This window comes from Ailuropoda melanoleuca, chromosome 4 (genome assembly GCF_002007445.2).
Source record: "Ailuropoda melanoleuca isolate Jingjing chromosome 4, ASM200744v2, whole genome shotgun sequence".
NCBI classification, from domain to species: domain Eukaryota; kingdom Metazoa; phylum Chordata; class Mammalia; order Carnivora; family Ursidae; genus Ailuropoda; species Ailuropoda melanoleuca.
Window position 1 is genome coordinate 80,794,543 of NC_048221.1, and position 20,174 is coordinate 80,814,716.

The 20,174-nt window shown below is 43.0% G+C and overlaps 1 protein-coding gene across 15 annotated transcripts in view; it reads left to right on the top strand.

Moving 5' to 3' along the window:
* The window catches only part of CCDC85A (coiled-coil domain containing 85A), a 197,353-nt gene that overhangs the window by 19,063 nt on the left and 158,116 nt on the right, over window positions 1-20,174 (top strand). The window contains exon 3 of one of the 15 annotated variants that reach the window (XM_034659161.1): window positions 4,115-4,237. The exons of 13 other annotated variants lie outside the window; for them this stretch is intronic. In XM_034659161.1, the coding sequence (XP_034515052.1) occupies window positions 4,115-4,166 (52 nt within the window). In that variant the 3' untranslated portion in view covers window positions 4,167-4,237. Of the gene's footprint in view, window positions 1-4,114; window positions 4,238-20,174 lie in introns of those variants that run through there. One more of the 15 variants, XM_034659160.1, reaches the window with a different exon arrangement.

Here is a 20,174-nt window from a genome sequence, read left to right on the forward strand (position 1 = left end):
ATGATCAATAAGGGAAATCAATATTATCCAGGTGGTTTGCCACGAATAGCTCCCGCAGCACAGTCACGGTCACGAGAAACCATGGAGCACCATCAACTTTTTCAAAATCTGGAAGAACAGGCTTGAAAAGAGTTTATTCTTATAGTGTCCCTTTAACACTGAAACTGAAGACCAATACTTCAGTCCTTCTTACCCTAACACTATGTGCCACGTGCTTTTCACCCTTAATCTCTTTTGCTTGACCTGGTAGTCTCAAAATTGCCCACTTTGGGGTTGATTGGCCGAGCACGTTAAGTCTGTGTTTGATGGAAACCTTATTCTCACCAGAGCCTACATAGCCGTGTATACAATACACGGCTCATTTTAAAGAGAGCTGGGCTGTACTATTATACTTATAAGGCTTATTTAGTTACTTTTTTATTTGTAGGTATTTATTGAATTTCACCCATCTATTAAAGTAATATGTAGATAACCATCCCTAAATTGGCTTACGGCATTTAAACTTTATTTAAAACTTTAAAGCAGTGAAACAACTTTATAAACCTTTTAGCCAAATTCTGTTTTAACCATGAGTAGAAATGGTAGGTCTTTTAAAATACATTTAAAAACCCTTTAAAATGAAATCTTTCATGGAGTTAAAAAAATAGCGTGATGCACCAACTTCTTAAAAGGTGTCAAGACTCATGAGAAGCTGCCCCACGTCCCTCATGAGGCAGCTGCAAATCAAACCACGACGAGAGAGCCCTGTCCCCCACACCTGTCGGAATGGCTAGCATCAAAAAGACAAGAACTATGGGGCGCCTGGGTGGCACAGCGGTTAAGCGTCTGCCTTCAGCTCAGGGCGTGATCCCGGCGTTGTGGGATCGAGCCCCATGTCAGGCTCCTCCGCTGTGAGCCTACTTCTTCCTCTCCCACTCCCCCTGCTTGTGTTCCCTCTCTGGCTGGCTGTCTCTCTCTCTGTCAAATAAATAAATAAAATCTTTAAAAAAAAAAAAAAAGACAAGAACTAGCAAGCATGGCAAGGATGTGGGAGAAAGGGAAGCCTCGTGCACTGTTGTTGGGAATGTAAATTGGGGCAGCCACTGTGGAAGACCTATGGAAATGAAGGAAGTCAGACTGAGACAAATATGAGAGAATGAAATTGTGGGATCTAAAACCAAACGAACAAAAACCAGAATCCAGACCTATAAATGCAGAGACCACACTGATGGTTGCTGGAGGGAAGGCGGGGAGGGGAGGACGGGCCCAAGGGGTGAAGAGGAAGGAGGGATACAGGCTTCCAGTTAGGGAATGAGTACGTCCCGGGAATAAAAGGCACCGCAGGGGGAATAGTCCGTGGCGTTGGTGGACGATGACAGCCACGCTTGTGGGGAGCGGAGCATAATGCACGGGCAAGTTGGATCACGGTGCTGTACGCCTGAAACTAATGTTCTCAGTGTGTGTCAACTATCCTCCAAAGAATTTGAGAAAAAAATTTGGAAAAGAGTTCCATAAGTACAATGCTAGAGAAAATGACCTCACAGGTGTTCACGTGGGGTCCCCTGGATTGTTAGAGTCCCCACAAATTCAATATGAATAACTTCAAAAATTAAAGGCATCGTGGCACAGTTGCCTCGCTGGTGACTGGGATATACTGAGTTGACTTGGCTACTTTCTTGCTATTCAGCACACCACCAACTTCTGTGGGCAAAGTAATTGCTCCCTCAGGTAAGGGGCTCCCCATAGAGAAACTGTAAGTCCATAGTTGCAGAATTTAAATTTTCCAGATACAGAAGACCTAAAAATAAACTTTGAATTGCCAACTTTTTAGTTTTGTTAGGCGTGGACTGTAAAATAATCCTCCTCTAACACCATCATTTCATAGAATATCATTTGGACGCTTAAAACAGGAAACAAATATATTTACCAAAGGTCAGTCTTTCTCCCTAAAGAAACAGCTGGGAACATTGTGTCACTGCATCTCTGCTGAACATTTTTTTGGAATAACGTGTAGCCCAGAGTTTGGATTTAACAATGCAATGGCAGATACATTTCCAGTGTCCGGTACACTTAGGGACTTTTATCCCTGCCATTGTAGGAAATCTGGTTTTACCCAGATTCTGTTGATGAACAGAATTCTCAGAGATAACGGAGTTTCACTTAGGCACGATCTGTGTGACCCGGTGGAAGCCAGAAATCGCAATCCAGGTATTACTACCGGATTCTTGCCTCCTTTCTCTCCAGGACAGGAAGAAAGATGACCCATCAGCCTGCGGGGTTGGCCAGCTTAGATTGGGGGTTCCTCTCTCTGCTGCCCCACCCGTCTTCCTCCAGTGGCTGTGCTGCTGGGCTGGCTCCTAAGAGAGAGCAATAAGGATGGTGTCCAAGAGGGCCGCTGTGCTTAGGAGGGGACTTCGCTGTGCGTGGCACGACATGAGGACTATTGAGCTAATGTGCTGTCTGCACCATTCATTGTGCCTTGTAAGGTCCTTGTCAGCGTTGCGGAAATTCTAGCGCTGTCAGAATGGACCCCATGCCCTTTGAGGTGGTCACACTGATGAGTCTGAATACCTTGTCGGTGAACAAGGAGCTAAAGAGGCCATAGCGGGGGTGACTTGGGCTTTGTACAGTTCTCAAGTCGGCCTGATGTCTGGTCTCTTCTGCTCAGGCAGGTCTCAGAGGGCAGCCTCCAAATGCACCGGCCATGTATGAACCATGTGCATTCTGTTTGGACGCGTACGTGTTTTCTCACGTTGCTTAGTGGAATAGTGTTCTGGAAAGTCAGAACGAGGAATTTCATTTTCCACTCTACTGTAGACTGGATTTTTCTCAAGTTTCTTTGCCGTCTCTGCCCCAGATGGGAGAGTATGGCTATCAACTAGAAAGAGAAGAAACCAACCACAAGTCTTTGGCACCAGGCTCTTCACGTGAGGTTACATCCCGTCTAACCAGATTTCAGTGGTCTTTTTCTGAAACCTTTGGACAGAGTGAAGACCTTTTCTCCCTTCTTTTTAGTCCTATTTATAGCTGGTGTTTGAACTAGTTTGAAGTAAGGCTGTTGAATGAAATCGGGAGGTTAATGTTAAGTAAGGGGAAGGGCAAAATCTATACAGCAATTTCATTGTAAATCGTTGCCTTGACTCACCAGGCAGCTACAAGTTCTAAACAATGCCAAGGATAATAGAGATTTATTACAACAAATTAAAGGCTAATCAGAGTGTGTCCTGTGATCAACAACATAGTAAAACAAACATAAATGACAGGGAAAGCATGAGTTGATACAAGACTCATGAGTGTGGCTGGTAGTAGAAAACCAAATTCCGTTCACGGCTCACTCACTTTGTATATTTCTGCCCGGTTCCGTGTGGAGATGGGAGGTGATTGGGAATAATACATGCACGTTTGTTCAACAAATATTGTGTGTTTCATGTGGGTGCAGCATGGTGATAGATGCCGGGTGAGGTAGAGCAGAAAAACGAGCCACAGACCTTTCATGCTAGGAGTTCAGGGTCTGACACACCCATGGGAGGATGGAAGGGACAGCGAGGGTGTGTGATTAAGAACAAAATAGAACGAACTCTTGGTGCTGTGGGCCTGGGGGACGGCTGGTGGGCTGCCATGCCGGCGTTAGCTGCCTAAAGAGGGGTGTTGTGAGCTTGAGTCCCAGGGAGTGCTTGGATCTGGGCAAGCGGGCACGAGGGGTGAGGGTGTCTGTGCGAGATGAAATTGAGTGGACGGTGTTGGAGAAACGATGAGGACGTGAGTAGATTTGTGCCGGTGTCATCGTTAGAATGCGGCAGATCGTTTTAGAGAGTACATAGGGGCTAGACAGAGTGTTAAATGCTGCATGTGGGTGTTTCCTACTAGCAGGGTTCCCGTCCAAACGGGGAGAAACGTCACATGTTCTTCATTCTCTAGATGTTGTAATTAAACTAAGTGGACCTGGAAAGCTGATTTCTTAGCATTAAAAAACAAAACCAAACTCTTGGTGGGATTTTATAACTCAGTTTAATTCTAATTTTTTTTTTTTTTATTCCTTAAGTGTTCCTGGGCTAAGCAGTTGTACAATGATCAGGGTTCTATACACCCAGGTTTACACCATCATGTAAATTGCTTCCATTTTTTTTTTTTCTAGCAAAGGTTATGCTGAATTACTACTTCTTTTCAATGGAGGAGTTTTACAGTGAATGTTATCAGTTAAGAAAATCCGTCTTCTGGGGCGCCTAGGTGGCACAGCGGTTAGGCATCTGCCTTCGGCTCAGGGCGTGATCCCGGCGTTATGGGATCGAGCCCCACATCAGGCTCCTCTGCTATGAGCCTGCTTCTTCCTCTCCCACTCCCCCTGCTTGTGTTCCCTCTCTCGCTGGCTGTCTCTATCTCTGTCAAATGAATAAATAAATAAAGTCTTTAAAAAAAAAAAAAAGAAAATCCGTCTTCTGACTTCTATCTTCTGAGTCAGTAATGAAGCTGTTATGAGATTTGGGGGAAAATATGGCCTCGTTGCCTGCAAGGCAGAAAGATAGTGCTAAGTAAAAGTCAATAAACTAATTCTGTTAAAACAATAAACAGAGAAAAATAGTCTTGAAGCCTGTTGACCCTTTGGTTAGTCTAGATAGGAAAATTAACCTAATCTAGCTTTTATATTTCATTCGTTTTGATGTTTTTCCACTTCAGTGTTGTGACCTCATTTTAGCCTGTGGTGTTGTAGGCTAAGTCCCAGATCATTTTCAGAGCCCTAGTGGCTCTGTGGAGCATCTTTGGGAACAGGTTGAAGCGAATGAGGGGGAATAGGCAGGCTCTGCCACCCCTTTCACCCCAACGACTGGTACCCTTCCGCTGGGTCATCCCTCAGTCGCCTGCTTTGTTCACACTTCTGCTTAAGCTTTTACTTGAACAGATTTGACTTTACAAAATTCAAAAACCTTTGGTGCAACCCAGAGACACCAAAAGCAAACATTTTGGACATACCAGCCAGATTATAGATGGTCCCCAATCACACCATTTCTGGATTCTTCTCGTCACTGAATGTGTGTCCTTGGTCACATATGTCAGGATAGGCATGGGGATTTAATTTAACTTGTAGGCATGGGGATTTTATTTTTCAGAGGTAGACATTCAAAGTGGCACATCTTCGAAAACTTGGACCTTTAGGTTCTTCTCCTTGGTCTCCACCTGCCTTCTGGAGCTGGAGAGGAAACAAAATAGAATTCTATAAAGGAAACCAAGCTTTTGCTAACCTCTGCCTGTAACTGCTGAGATGCTGATAATTTTTAATTTTTTTTTTTGGAAAGTAACAAAATTTGTTGCGTAAGTGTAACAATGTTAATCCTTGAAGCTATCAAATGCCTAGTTGTTTCCTGTTGCACCTTCACTTTTCTTTCTTTGTTATGGAACTCTCTGGGCAGAATTTCTATTTTAATAGCTTAATTAGGTAAATGTGAGCTTTATTGTGACCTCAGTGAGGTTCCTTTTTGAAAAGGTTGAGTTTGAGGTTCCTTTAATTGCCTGTCTTCTGAGTTCGTATAGGAAGATTTACTTAAGAGCTAGTTTTTTTTTTGAAGATTTATTTATTTGTTTATTAGAGAATGTGCGCATGTGCGTGCGTGCAAGCATTGTGGGGAGGTGCAGAGAGAGAATCCTCAAGCCAACTCCCCACTGAGCAGGGAGCCCACTGCAGGGCTCGATCCCAGCACCCTGAGATCATGACCTGAACCAAAATCAAGAGTGGGATATTTAATCAATGGAGTTGCTCACATGCACCAAGAGCCAGTTTTTAATAGTATTCAGGATACTAAGTTTTATTAGCTCAGAAAACATAAAATTGGTAATTTTATCCATAAAATGAAGTTTGTTTCTGGGAGTCTCCTCTCCGTTTTACCCACACATGTGCACACAAGCATATGCCTCATCTTCTACCAACAGCTACTTGAACTCTCCGAAGATACAGCTTGGCTGTCGCGGAGTGTTTCGGAGCAGTGGCACACGTTACAGCAACCCAGGATGCTTTACTTCCCTGCACTCACAGCTCCTGGAATCCTCCAGTAATATAAATCAAGAAAAGCCTGGTTTGATGAGTAGAACCTTAGAATTGATTGGGCGCATGGTGAAGCACTTGCTGTGAGGTCAGGCAATGTTCTTGAGCTCAGCTTGAGTCAGAAACTTTCCCAGTGATTTATAGGCTTTGAGATGACAAGCAAGCTTTCCCATTGTTCTCCAGGCTCACCCAGAATGTGTGATAAAAGGGATGTGGAGAAGAAAGCTGGCAGCCTTGGCTCTTAGTCTCCAGGGTGTTTCCTCCCATCTGCTTGTCAACTCTTGGCACTTCGTGGTCTCGCATCCACTCCTAAATACTGAAGAAACCAGAGTTCCTTTGGTACCCCATATCAAATCTCAAAAATTCCCAATTTATAATCCAGACAGGAGATAGCAGGCATTCTTCAACTGTTTTAAGGACTTCCTTGTGCGTATTGGTGTGGGCTCTAATGCAGGCAGAAAGGAAGGGAAAAGATCTTTTGGCCATGGCGTCAAAAGTCTGGCCCTTTTGAGCCATCCTTCTCTGAAGGCCTCCCGACCAGATCGTGGAACAGTGGCGGATTTGACTTTGCAATCTGAGTTCATATCCAAGTCATCTTTAATATTCAGTCCTGATAGGGTAATTATATCCTAGCTCACTTGTGCAGATGGCTGTGGTACAGTGATTTCGCAGAAAGTAAATAGAAAGCTAATTTGTTGAATGCAACCTATTTGAAAGTAAATATTCTTGCCGAATCTCATGTGACTTCTTTTCTCTGCTTCTTATAAAGAAAATTAAAACAGACAAACAAAACCCTAGTCACTTACAAGATTAATTTAGGCCTGGGTGGTACTTTGTAAAAATCACAAAGATGCAAATAGGAGTCTGTTCTTTTCTTTCTTTCTGAACTCAGTGATGGCTTGGATACAAGACTCCCTACTAAGGAGTTTAAATGAGAATGGCCTTGTCCCAACAGGTATAGAAACTTGGGAGAATTGGTCATTTCTGTTTTAGGACTTAGCAACTTAAATTAGTTTAAGACCTTATGTGAACCTAGATTAGGTTGTGGTTTTGTGTTTTTGGAGATGCCAGAATGCAGTGTAAGGGAAGGTTAGACAAGTCATCTGTTGACATGGTCGTTTATCTATCTGTTCATTTATACATTTATTTTTTATCGAGCTGCTCTTGTGTCCCAGGCTTTGTGCTCACCTTTGATTCCACCCACCACTGAATCCCTGGTCGGCTTTGTGGGCCTTGGTTCCCAGGCGTGCCCCTTGAGCTCATATTTAGGACTTCCAAACTTGTCCTTGGCTTTTGTTTGTCCTCACCAGGGCTTGAGGAGTTAGCATAGGACCTTCTCATCTGTTGGAGATTTAAAACTAAAGAAAATCCTGGAGTGTTTTTATGAATATTTTGGGGAATTGCTCAGCCTTTCCTAGAGCTGACTCTTCCCTTGTGTTGTCTAAGAAAAATCAGCAACCAAAGCTGGTCCGGAGCAGAGTGGTGACGGCAAGGTGACCTGAGCCCTTGGCTCTCTGTGCTCTTTGAAAGTGGCTGTCTTCACGGGTGCATCTCTTTGCTGCCAAAGAATCTGTGTGCTACGTGAGGAGTTGCAAGCTGGTGGGCCAAGGACGAAACCCAGTCATAAGCATGTTTGTTTGGCCCACACAGTGTTCTAACAATTGAAAAAGTGCTAAATAAAAATCAATAAACTAATTCTGTTGAAACAATAAAGAGAGAAAAATAGTCTTGAAGTTTCTGACTTCTTTTAACAAATGGAAGGGTCTCCTGACACGGGCCCTGCGCTCCCTCGCGTCAGCGGGAATAGAGCAGGGGCCAGCTTTCTCTTGAGGTGCTCTAGTTTCGTCCTGCTGTGTAACAAACCATCTTGGCTCTGAATGTTGTAAAACAGCAACTCTTTCATTATGTTCATGGACTCTGTGAATTGAGAATGTGGACAAGGCATGGTGGGAATGGTTTGTTTCTAGTCCACAGTGGCTAGGGCCTCAGCTGGGGATACTTAAACTTGGGGAGCCAGAATCCTCTGGAGGAGTAGTAATTTACATGGGTGCCTGGGCCAGGAGGGCTCAGGGCTCCTTGGGAATCCCCCAAATCTGTATGCAGCATCCAGCCTTTTCATGTGTTCTTTCTAGGCATGTTCTGCAACATGGCAGCCTCAGGGTAGTCAGCCTTCCAACATGGCGACTCGAGAGCCAAGATGAAGCTGGACAAGGCAAAAGCCACCTGGCCTCTCAGGACCTAGCCTCAGTACTGTGTCACTTTCTTGTATTCTCTTGGTTTGAGCAGCCACAAGTCCACCAAGATAGAAAGAGAAGGAAGGGCCAGATTCACCACCTCTTGATACGCTAATTATACAAAGAATTTGCAACTATGTTTTCAAACCGACCAAGGGGCCAGACTGGTTCCATCTGCTGTCGTCTTCACTCCCTATTACATTGTGTCCAGACTGCTTTACTGATTTCTATTATCTGACTGTCCCTGAGGGCATTTGAGTCAGAGATTACTGCTCTTCTTTGGGACTTCTAAATCTAGATGAACTCTTAAACTAGAATTTAGAGTTCATCTTCTGTCAACATTGTTTTTTAAAGATTTATTTATTTATTTGACAGAGACAGTCAGCGAGAGAGGGAACACAAGCAGGGGGAGTGGGAGAGGAAGAAGCAGGCTCCTAGTGGAGAAGCATGATGTGGGGCTCGATCCCGGAACGCGGGAATTACGCCCTGAGCCGAAGGCAGACGCTTAACGACTGCGCCACCCAGGCGCCCCCTGTCAACATTTTTAATGAGAAGTGTTCCCTTCAGGGGAATGAGTGGAAGGCAATGTGGACTCACGCTGCGAACATCTTTCGGGAAGTGGTGTACGAGTGTTCGCTGGGGGAGATAACCCACTGAAGTATGGTTCATGCTCATGCTGGCCATGCTCTGGGTTCGCATTTGCAGAAATGGGTTCTCCTGCTCATGTAGTCACTGCTTTATTTCTTCACCTTGGATACGTGCGTTTCCTCTTCCAATTCCTTTTTTTTGGAGGCTGTAGGCCAAGCCATTTGTTTATTTTTTAAATGACTTAAATATACTGTGGATGTCATCACTGTCATTGTAAATAATGAAATTTTAATTAGGGGTGCTACACTACAAGGGATGTTAGCATTAAAGCAACCATAGTTTAAAGAGACTGAAGGAAAAGTATCTAAAATTATAATCCTTCCATTTTCACCCAGCTCTGTCCTTCTAGTGAAGGTATCACAGTTGTCCTGGTTGGGGTACTGGGTATTACCCGAGTCCCTTCCTTGCTCATCATCGTAGACTGTTGATAAATTTGGCAATATATTCTCCTAAATAGTTTTCTTTCTGTTCCTTATCCACTGTCACTCTTAGCTCAGACCCACATAATTGGACCACCTGCCTAGATGTTTCACTAATCTGTAATATCTCCGCATTCCATTCTGCTCTGTGTTAAGAGTGATCTTCCCAGAACCTCCATCAGATCATGTTAGTCCCCTGCTAACTGACAGCGGCATCACTATGCCTCTGGATTAGAGGTTCTGTTGTAAATGGCACAGGAGGTCCTACCTGGTCCGGACCCAGCTTCGCTCTTCCACCTCATCTCTAGATTGCTCCTCCCCGCTCCAAAACATTCCCACCCTAAGTTGCTCCAGTCGTAACTGGCCACTTGTGTCCAGGCACTTTCTGGATACTCCTGGCTAAATCCTATACTGGAAGCCTTGGCTGGTGTTCTGTCTTTTCCATTCTGTGCCAAATGCTCCATCGTTGGGTTTCTATAGCATCCCACGGCCTTTACCCATTGTAATAATTATTTTTCACCTGTCTTTTCAACTCTGATTCAGATTTCTTGAAGACAGAATCCATCTTTTGTCTCTATGTATTCACACCAGGCATAGGTAGGACTTTGGGTAAGTGTTGATTGAATGGCGGGCTGACTGAACACCACCAGTGATTCCGTGCCCGGATCATTCTTGCTGATTAACAGTCTGTTAATAATGAGGTAGAGGACACTATTCTGGTTTTGTGTTTGACCGGAGGGGGGCGGGGGGGGGGAGGGAATCCTTCTCTGTGCTTTTCACACCGAGGGGGGAACATATAACATGTATTTGGAAGGAGAACAAGGAATATCTTCTAAATATGTATCTTGCTGATATATTTGTGTATATCACAAAAGGAGAAAGTAGAAAATCTAGGCCTCCTGGTAGACGTCAAGAATAACCTTCCTTTGTGTGCACCTGCACGCTTCCTAGTTCCCTCAGCAGCCCGAATTTCCACCAATAATTCTCTCGAGAGCATCCCGTATAGTAGGTGGGACATGAATTCGGAACCAGGCACACACTGCAAATTCTGGTTCTAGTTTCTTCCTAAGCTACGTATTCTAGGGGACAGCTTGCTTCATTCCTCAGAGCCTCCCTTGGCTTATAACAGGCAGGTAGCCGGTAAGAGTAGCTGTTGATAAATGCCAGGTCCCTTCCTTCCTCCAGAGGAGAAATAATAGTGCACCTGATTCTGTGTGTGTTTGGCAGTTGGATAGCCATCCCGTTCATGTCTCAGCTCCTTATTGTGTCATCTTAATCTCAGCCGCATAGGAAATTGTGAGCCTCAAACTGCAAGTTCATTGTTGCTAACTGAACGGGAAGAGGATGTAACATCACAGAATCAAGGGAACGAGAGGGGAAGACCTCTCGACTGACTCCACAGTCTTGGACAGGGCTCTACACTTTTTTCTGCTGACAGCTGTCAAATGAATCACCTTGGTTCCTATTATTTATAGAAGAAGAAATAAGCATTTGAGTGTGCTTTGAGTGTGTCCAGAATTTCGGTTTCAAGCTCACTGCTTAGTCTGGGCCTCTGTTGCCTTCTATCAGGGTATTCGGTTAATATTTTACATTGACCTGTATTTCGTTCCCTCCTTGTAGATCTAAGCTCAGGAGGCTTGGGTAGCAAGGACCCACATTCTTGCTTTCTGAAGAGTTTAGATTTGGCTGTGATTGGCGGCAGGTTCTTTGTGTTGCCAAGAGTTGAAGCTAAAATTACCTGTGTTTCAAACAAAAGTTCTTCTAGGAACTGCCTTTTTCTAGGAGGTTGGAGGAAGAGGGGAGATAGATGACTTTTGTCTGAATACCCAGACTCTAGGAAGTACGTCTATACTCCCCCACCCTCAACCCTGCCTTTTTAAAGGGTTACTTTGGACAAAATAAGGGTAACCTGACTTTTTTCCACTCCATGAATGTGACTTGCTTTTCTGCCTAGAAAATTGTCCAGTGAATTTCCCCTGTATATTGTCTTGAAGTTGATGCTTCAGAACTTTTTCCTGGGATGGAGTGGGCCCTCTTGATGTGGCTACTTTTTAATTTCAGGAAACTATCTTTTATTACATCTTTAAAATATTTAGCCTTCTCAGTGTACCATGTAAACAGGGGAAATGGAATGAAACTAATTCCAAGAATTGTTTATAAAGGAAATTCCCAAGTACTGCCACCTGGGTGAAGACCCAGATCCTATCTGCCTCCCCAGAGGCTCCCTGCTATCTCCTTCCCACCCCGTGGTGGTGCCCTTGTCCTGACCGAGGGGCACCAGTCCCTAGCTTTTCTTCAAGGTCTGTACGAGGTCAGGACATGAGTGCTGGTGGTGTGTTTAGCTTAGCTGAGCCCATGCTGTGTGTATGCTTTCCTTACAAATGGCGTTGAACATTTTCTGTGTGTTGGCCACTTGTAAATCTTCTGATGAGATGTCTGTTGGGATCTTTTACGCATTTTAAAAACTGAATTTTTTGTCTTATTTTTGAATTTTTAAAGGTTCTTTGTATATTTTGGATACAATTCCTTTACCAGTAGGTGTTTTGCACATATTTTCGCCCAGTCTGTGTCTTGTCTTTCATTTTCTTAAACAGCGTCCTCTGCAGAGCAGTGTGTGTCAGCTTTAATGAAATCTAACTTAACGTGTTTTCTTTCATGGATCCTGCTTTTGGTGGTACATCTAAAAATTCATGGTCAGATCCAAGGTCACCTAGATTTTCTCCTATGTTATCTTCTAGGAGTTTTTTACTGTTACATTTAGATATAGGATCCATTTTGAATTTTTGTGAAAGGTTTAAGGTTAGTGTCTTTTTTTTTTTTTTTTTGCATACAGACAGCACCATTTGTTGAAAGCACTATTTATTTAATTACCATTGCTTCTTGTCAAAGATCAATTGACCAGATTGATGTATCTCCAGGTTCTCTATTCTGTTACATTGATATATGTGTCTGTCCTTTTGCTAGTTCTGTACTGTCTTGAGTACTGTAGCTCTGTAATTATAGAAGCTGAGTTTTGTGAGTCCCTAAAATTTGTCGTTCAGTGTCGTGTTGGCTTTTCTGGGTCTTCCTTTTCACGTAAACTTTAGAAGCTATTCGTTGATGTCCATAGGAGAGTTTGCTGGGATTTTGATTGGGATGCTGTTGAACTTATAGATCGGGTTGGGAAGAATTGATGTCTTAACAAAATTAAGTTTTCTAAATCTATGAGCACGGAATATCTTTATTGTAAATGGTATTATTTTTAAATTTCAAATTACAATTGTCCTTTTTTGGTACATAGGAAAGCAATGGATTTTTATGTATTAACCTTATATTTTTGTTATACTGGCTTATTAGTTCTAGGAGGGTTTTTTCTCTCCACTTTGGTATGTTCTATGTAGACAGTCATGTCCTCTGTGGGCAAAGATAGTGTTGTTCCTTTCCAATTTCTATACTTTTTATTTCCTTATTGCTCCATCTAGGACTTCCAGTGTGATGTTGCCTAGAGTTGCAGAGAGAGGACATTCTTGCCTTGTCCTGGATCTTTGGGGCAAAGGATCCAGTACGATATCAGCTGGAGGCTTCTTGCAGATGTCTTTTTATCCAGTTGAGAAAGCTTTCCCCTTTGCTAAGAGGTTGTTAAGGAAGTTCTTATCAAATTTGCTAAGAGTTCTTATTAAGAATGTTGGATTTTATTTAAATGCTTTTTTTATATTGATATCCTATGATTTTCCTTTTTTAGTACGTATTTTGTACTTGGTCATTTTTTTTTTAACTGAATCTTTTAAGACTCCCTCATCTTGTACAAGTACGTGGAATTTATACCTTTTTATTGCTGTATAACAGGGGTTAGTAAACTCTGGCCTGTAGGCTGTGTCTAGTCCACTGCTTATTTTTATACGATTTGCAAGCTGAGAATGGTTTTCACATTTTAAAGTGATTGAAAAGATTTAAAGAAAAAATTTGTGAGATGAAAATTATGACATTCAGATGCCATTGCCATAAATAAAGTTGAAACGGAACCAGCCACATCGACTTGTTTCCGTAGCGTCTGCTGCTGTGTCTGTGCTCCCGCGGCAGAGCTGAATAGTGGTAAGAGATCAGAGTCTCTCCAAGTGGAAGATATTTACCATCTAGCACTTTGCAGCAGTTTGCTGACCCCTGCTGTATAGTAGTCCACTGCATGAATATTCCACAAAATATGTTCCCATTCTACTGATGGGCTTAAAGATGTTACTGGCTTTGGCATTTTTAAAGAAGATTTTATTTATTTGAGAAAGAAATGGGGGGGTAATGGGAGGGGGGCACAAGGACAGGGAGAGAGAATCTCAAGCAGACTTTGTGCTAAATGTGGAGCCTGACGGGGGGCTCAGTGTCACACCCCTGAGATCATGACCTGAGCTGAAATCAAGAGTCAGATGCTTAACATACTAAGCCACCCAGGTGCCCCAGTTTTTGGCAATTATAAAAAAGCTGTCACGAACTTATGCACGTATTCTGATGTGTGTAAGCATGTGTACCGTTGCTGGGTGTGTGCATTGCTGAGTCATGAATCGCGTCTGTCCCCGCTGTAGTGGGTAATGCCAGAGTGGACGTTTGCAGCTACACTGTCACTAGCAGTGGGTGAAACTCCCAGCACTCCATGTGCTTGCCGACAACCAGTGTTGGTAGGACTTAGAAGTTTTTGTCCGTGTGATAGATGTGATCTCGTGTTGATTTGTTCCTTCTTGACCTCCAGTGGGACCTATTTTGGACTATTTTTCTGCATTCTTTTCTTCCAAAGCAGCAATTACGTATATGTTGCCTCCCTGCTCCCAATTCCCTTTTATGGTGACTTAATCCTGTCCACCTTATTTTTGATTGTCATTTTAGACAAGTGTGTGTGAACTTGTCTCTCTGTTTCTGAGCTCTTTTATCTAAAATTTCTCAGCAGACATAGGGGACTATTTGTCTGAGAAAATCCTGTTTCATTGTAGGGTTTTTGGTTTTGTTTTTTTTTTCCCTTATGTTCTTCATTTTTGCTCATGGGGCAAGGGGAATGTGAACTGGGCTAATCTGAAGTTTCCATTTTGATTTTTGTTACAAAAGCCCTCTCACCAAACAGGTTAGTGTCTTTGCCGTGTGGGTCTGTCCTTCTTTAGATTCTAGCCTCGAACAGGTGATGGGACTCAGAGCAAAAACAATGAAGTCAGAGACTGTCAGCTCCTGCTTTCCTGCTGGCTGGCTCCCTCCTCTGAGTGTAGGTCACAGGTGACACTGGGGCAGGTGTAGAGGGTTTGTGTGAGCTGTATGTCCTGTGACATTCTGCGGCATCTTCTGCAACTTACTTGCCTCCAGATGCATTCCCTCTAACCACCCCTCCGTCTGGTTGCCCTAATGCTTGGATGGGCCTCTGCTGGAGGCCTCCTCTGACTTTTTAGGGGAACCCATTGCCACTAACTTGGGAGGAGGCCTGTAATTACCCTCCATGACTTGGGCGTGCTTAGGGTTTTGCCTTTTGGAGTTGCCACTGTGTTCTTGTTCCAAGGAAATTTCTTCTGTATTAAATTTTTAAGTTGTTTTTGAAGGAGATGAATTCCTTTGCTTAGCCATTTTCAGTGGGAGATCATGACATTTTTTTTTTTTGATGCTGTCAAAATACATACATGTTGGTGTTAGAAGCTAAAATAAGTGGATAAATCTCTTTTATCCACATGTGATGATGCCATATAAAGATTTGGAAGGTGTTTTCTTCCCAAAGTCCTAAACATCAAGAATGGAAGGAAAAAAATTTTTCTATATGGAGTAAAAGCAAAATGCTCAAAATGATGATGTTCTTTCTAAAAGCTTAATGTAGTGTATCTTAATTATCCAAGGATTAAAGCATACAATGTACAGTTATTGTATTGTACATGAAAATCATGGCAAACATCTTAATATACATCTCTGAACGTGGTTTGCCAATGTTTTTTGTGAGTCATAATTATCTCTTTCTTAATTAGGTTTGCCTCATTATTGGTTTCTTAAAATATGTGCATATTTTAAGGATCATAGGGAAGTCAATTTATGGAAAAGCATCATTAAATTTGTTTTACAGACTCTGAGTTGTTCCTGCTGAGGTTTGGGGACATATGGCATCTTGTCTGATACAACATCTTGTGTGAAAAGTCTTGCTCAGAAACCAAAACAAAAGCAACAAAAAATAAGAATAAACTTCAGCAACGTAAAATTTTCCTCAGTCAAAATGCTTTTAAGTAATTTCGGCCAATAAATCGTCATTGCAACCGTGGAGATAGCGCTGACTATTTTCTGTTTGTGAGAAAGAAGAGTTTAAAAAGCAACTTGAAAATGGGAACTCTAGTCTTAATATAGTAATCTAAAATATTTAAAGCCAAAGCTATATTTGTTAAAGAAGCACTAAGTCGTTCCCTACTTTTTTTTAAATTAAGAGCTTTTTTATTACAATAGCAATAGGTAGACATTGTAGAAAATTGTGCAAAATAAGAAAATGAAAACCCAGCTTCCTGCCACTAGGGATTACTGTTAACACCGTACATTTTTTTCATGTGCATTTCTGTGTACCTGTTTTTTAGCCAAAAAAGATCCTACTTTATGTGCCATTTTGTAATTTTTTTCCCAGTTAATAATCACCAGCTCTTGAGGTTAATAAATTTGCCTCTTACGTATCACCTGGTTCACATTCAAAATCAACAATTGTCTCAAATATCCTGGGGAGCTGCTTTGTCCAGTCAGGATTGTGTCTCCGTCTTCTGTTGGCATCTAGCTGCCCTTAAGTTCCTTTTGTCTAGCACGGTCCCCACCTTCTTTCTTGTCACACTGACTTGTTGAAGAAGCTTGGCAGTTGTCTTGTGTCCAGAAGTTTTTAATGTGAACATTTTTAGAAATTGTATTTGACTCCTTGAATCATTCAAGTCACTTCTCAGGAGGTGTGGGGAGTACCAGAAGCATGAGGAGACGGGAAGGTAGACCTAAGTGTTGTCACTGAAGTGAGAAAATCCTTTTCTTCTCAAGGGCATGCTGGGTCTCACTTACATGTCGGGTCTATGAGAGGTTGTCTCCTGAGCTGTGAGGCTCTGACCTCACCAAGCCCTGCCTTTATTTCTTACCGTATCCACAAGGCCGATGATGGGCATGAAGTTGTGGAAGAGGTAGCCACGCAGGTGTCTTTGTTGAATTTTGTGGAGGCTGTTGTCTGCCCTCGCACTGACTATGTGTGTGCACACGCTGAGACGTGGCCGTGAGGTTGCGGCTAAAGGCGGTGGTGTCGAGTCACGCAGGGTGCCAGGCCTTGTTACGTGTTCGCGAGCTAAGGCTGAGTAACAGACTCCTCTCTCACGGCTCTCTGTGGAATCCTTATGGGGGAAGGGTCTGCCAGAAACAGGAAGAAAGAATGTTAGCAGAGACTCTTGGCCCAATAAAAAAGAGGGTCTGATCTTGTATTTTAAACATCCTCTCTCTTGAGATATCATTTACATGCAATAAAACGCACTCATTTTGGGGCATCTGGGTGCCCCAGATGGGTGCCCCTAACTAGTCGTTAGGCATCTGCTTTCAGCTCAGGTCATGATCCCAGGGTCCTAGGATGGAGCCCCACATTGGGCTCCCTGCTCAGTGGGGAGGCTGCTTCTCCCTCTCCCATTCCCCCTGCTTGTGCTCTCTCTTTCTCTCTCTCTATGTCTAATAAATAAATAAAATATTTTTTTTAAATGCCCCCATTTTAAAGTGTCTAGCCTTATTTTGTGGCCACCCCCTGCTTCATCCTGCTGCCATAACAAAGTGCTTGTGAAGTCGAACACACATTCCACCCTCTCCTCGCCCTTCCGACTATTCGGTACGTCGTGTGAGTTGGCTGCTTCCGTTTGTCTGGAACGCCTTCTTCCCCACCTGCTTCTCAAGATCCACTCCCCGGCCGTCCACGCCCAGCTGTTAACCCCTCCTCTGTGCTCCGACGTCTTCGTGTGTAGACACCGAAGTGTCTGCAACGTCTGCTTCCGGGCCACTTGAACAGCACGTTCACTTTACTTTTGACCTTTTATTAGCAACCTTTTTTTCTTTTCCTTTTTCTGTTTCGTCCATTTAGTAAATATTTTCCTGTATCCATTAGAGAGCAGGCTTAACACTTGATCCTGGGGTAGATAAAACTTAGATCCAGACTTTGTCCCTCTCTTCATGGGACTGAAATACAACAGGGGTGACAGAAACAATATCAGTACGGTGTGAGAAATGTCACAGAAGGACTGTGATCCATGGGAGCAAGGAGTACAGAGCCATTGATTGGGGAAGAAAGAGCTTCACTGAAGTTAGCTCCAAAGCGTTAAAGATTCTGGGATTTGCTAGATAGGGGAGAAGGCGGCCATGAGTGTGGCAGATGGTACCTATGAAAGCATGGTATTCTGAAGTCAAGACCCACTCAGGGAGTTCTGAGATACCGTGTTTTTGGAAGATCCATTCTTGCATGTGACTATTTGTCAGTGTAGATACAAATATTCCCTTCTACAATACCTTTGAATTCCATTTTTCTATTTAATCTTAAGCTCCCTTGCCCATCATTATATTCTTTACTTAAAAGGCTGGGAAATCAAGTAACCTCCATGTGCTGAATACACATTTGAGACATTTTTTTCCTTTTAATGAAGCCAGGCTTGTATGATCTAAGAACGTAAAACACAGACATCATGGAGAATAAGATGTGGTTATTTATAGCAAGTCTGTAAGCTACCACCAAGCTTCTGCAAACAGCTTACCTCTTCATAACGATTCTGAAGAAAGATAAATGTGATTTCAAAGAAGAAGTTAGGACAACAAAACCACATGGCATGGTGCTTTGTTTTCCAGAAACTCCATCATTTAATATTCCTCTCATTGCAGACAGTTTAGCAGGTCAGACGTTTCTGAGAAGGCAGCTGTTCATCATTTCTTCTCAGTAGCTGAGTGGCATTCCGGAAGATCACTTTACAGAAATGTCAGTGTGCTTAATGATGGGACAAGCCGCAAATGGACTGTCTGAAAGCTAAGTAAGACTGGCTTTGTCTAACAAAATAGCAATAAAAGTTGATCTCCATTGATGACTTTTTGTCTCCCGGCTACCAAAAATAGCTTGTAATAACTTTTTCCATGAATTGAGAAGGAAAGCAATATGCAGGAGGCTAAGGAGGTAGGGTCTCTTGGTTTTTACATGGTTTCTCTGTTCCCACCAAAGCCAGCCACCCTTTGCCCCTCCCCCTGACATTTGGCCCACTGGATTGGATCATGTGGGGAAGGAGGAGGAGGACTTCACTGACATTAATCCTGAAGATTTAAAGCGTCTGGGTGCAGGAGTGCTGACAACACTGACTCCATCTTTGGCCCTCAGTCTTGTTGTTGCCCACTCGATGACCCCCCTCAAGGCTACCTGGTCCAGGCCGCTGGAGTCTAATGAAAGCCCTGACTGGAAGGCTTGTTCTGGTCTTCCCTAAAGTGATACACAAAAGGCGTCACGTTAGATAACTACCCTTTGACCTCACCACACTGCCCCTTGCTGTGGATGCAAGTTCACATACGAGCTGGAGGACAGCTCTGTAGCACTGGCTCCTCTGGCTGCCTGATGCTCCCCTCAGTAGGTTACCCTGAATAAAACCCCACATAAATAGTACGGAGTGGCCTCTTCCTTTTTCAGTCTCACGGTGCCTTCTCGGTCTAAAGGATACACTACTGACCCTCTTCTACCTTCTAACAGTGCGATCTGCCAGAGACGCATATCCTCTTTTTCCAAGACAAATTTGCATTCTGTGAAAACCTCTCCTTTTAAGGTCCTCATTCTCTTGACGTTTTCTGCGGTTCTTTGCTTTTCTGATTCCATTTCCTGGTACACTCATAACCAGCACTCGCTTATGAATAAGAGATGAGCCACAGATCGTTTCGTAGAGAAGTCTTAGATGGACCTGGACTCCTGGACGGCCACTCAAGAATAGAATCAGCCTGCGTGCAGGGTCTGTCTGGGCATTTGAGACTTGTAACTGCCAAGGCGTTTCTGTCCTATCAGGACTCGTACACGCATATGCACTTGCTAGGGAGTAGATGTTTACTTAGCCGGCTGCCACTCACCCTACTTGATAGACCGATGCTTTCCATTTTTGCTGTAAAACATGTTGATGCCCTTGGCACTTGCAGGTGGAAAGATACTCCTTGGTAAGCTTGTGTATTTCTCCCTATTAATTGTTTGCTTCCTGGGAGTTACCTGTGTGTATTCTCAAGCCTGTGTATGTTGTTTGCACTTGTTATTATTGAAATCTTGAAATTTAATGAAATATCGCATAGATTGATGAACTAGAACTATAAATGAGAGTTATTTTTCTCTGAAAAGGAAATCAAATGTTATGGAAAGATTCAGTAAAGGCAATTTGTCTAAGAAAGTTGTTGTCAAATTACAGATGGGCAAGAAAATGGTAAACTATTTGGAAACAGAATTATAAAAATTAAAGATTTTGCTAGGTTATAGATTTCTGACTCTTTAAAGGTTTAAGTGTTGATTTTTCACTACACTTTAAAGACAGCAAAACCAGAAAATCTGGGTGATGTATTTTACATTGGCTTTTGTGAGCATTACAGTATAAATTCTGAGAAAAGAACTTGGTCTATATTTATCGTTTTAAAAGTGATCGCCAACTTTTGAAATTAATGAAATAACCCTTGTTATGGTGTATCGTAGGCCAAAGACTTGGAAAACATGCGAAGTACAGGAACCCCCCCCCTTTGTTTTTTTCATCTGCTGTCATGCACGGAAGAGTATTCCCTGTTAGAACCACTGAGCTGGAACATTTCTCTTTTATAGAAGAATGCATTTCTGGACCCAGTCAGGGAGGAAGATGTGCAGGCCCTCCAGCTATTAGGGAGCCCATCAAG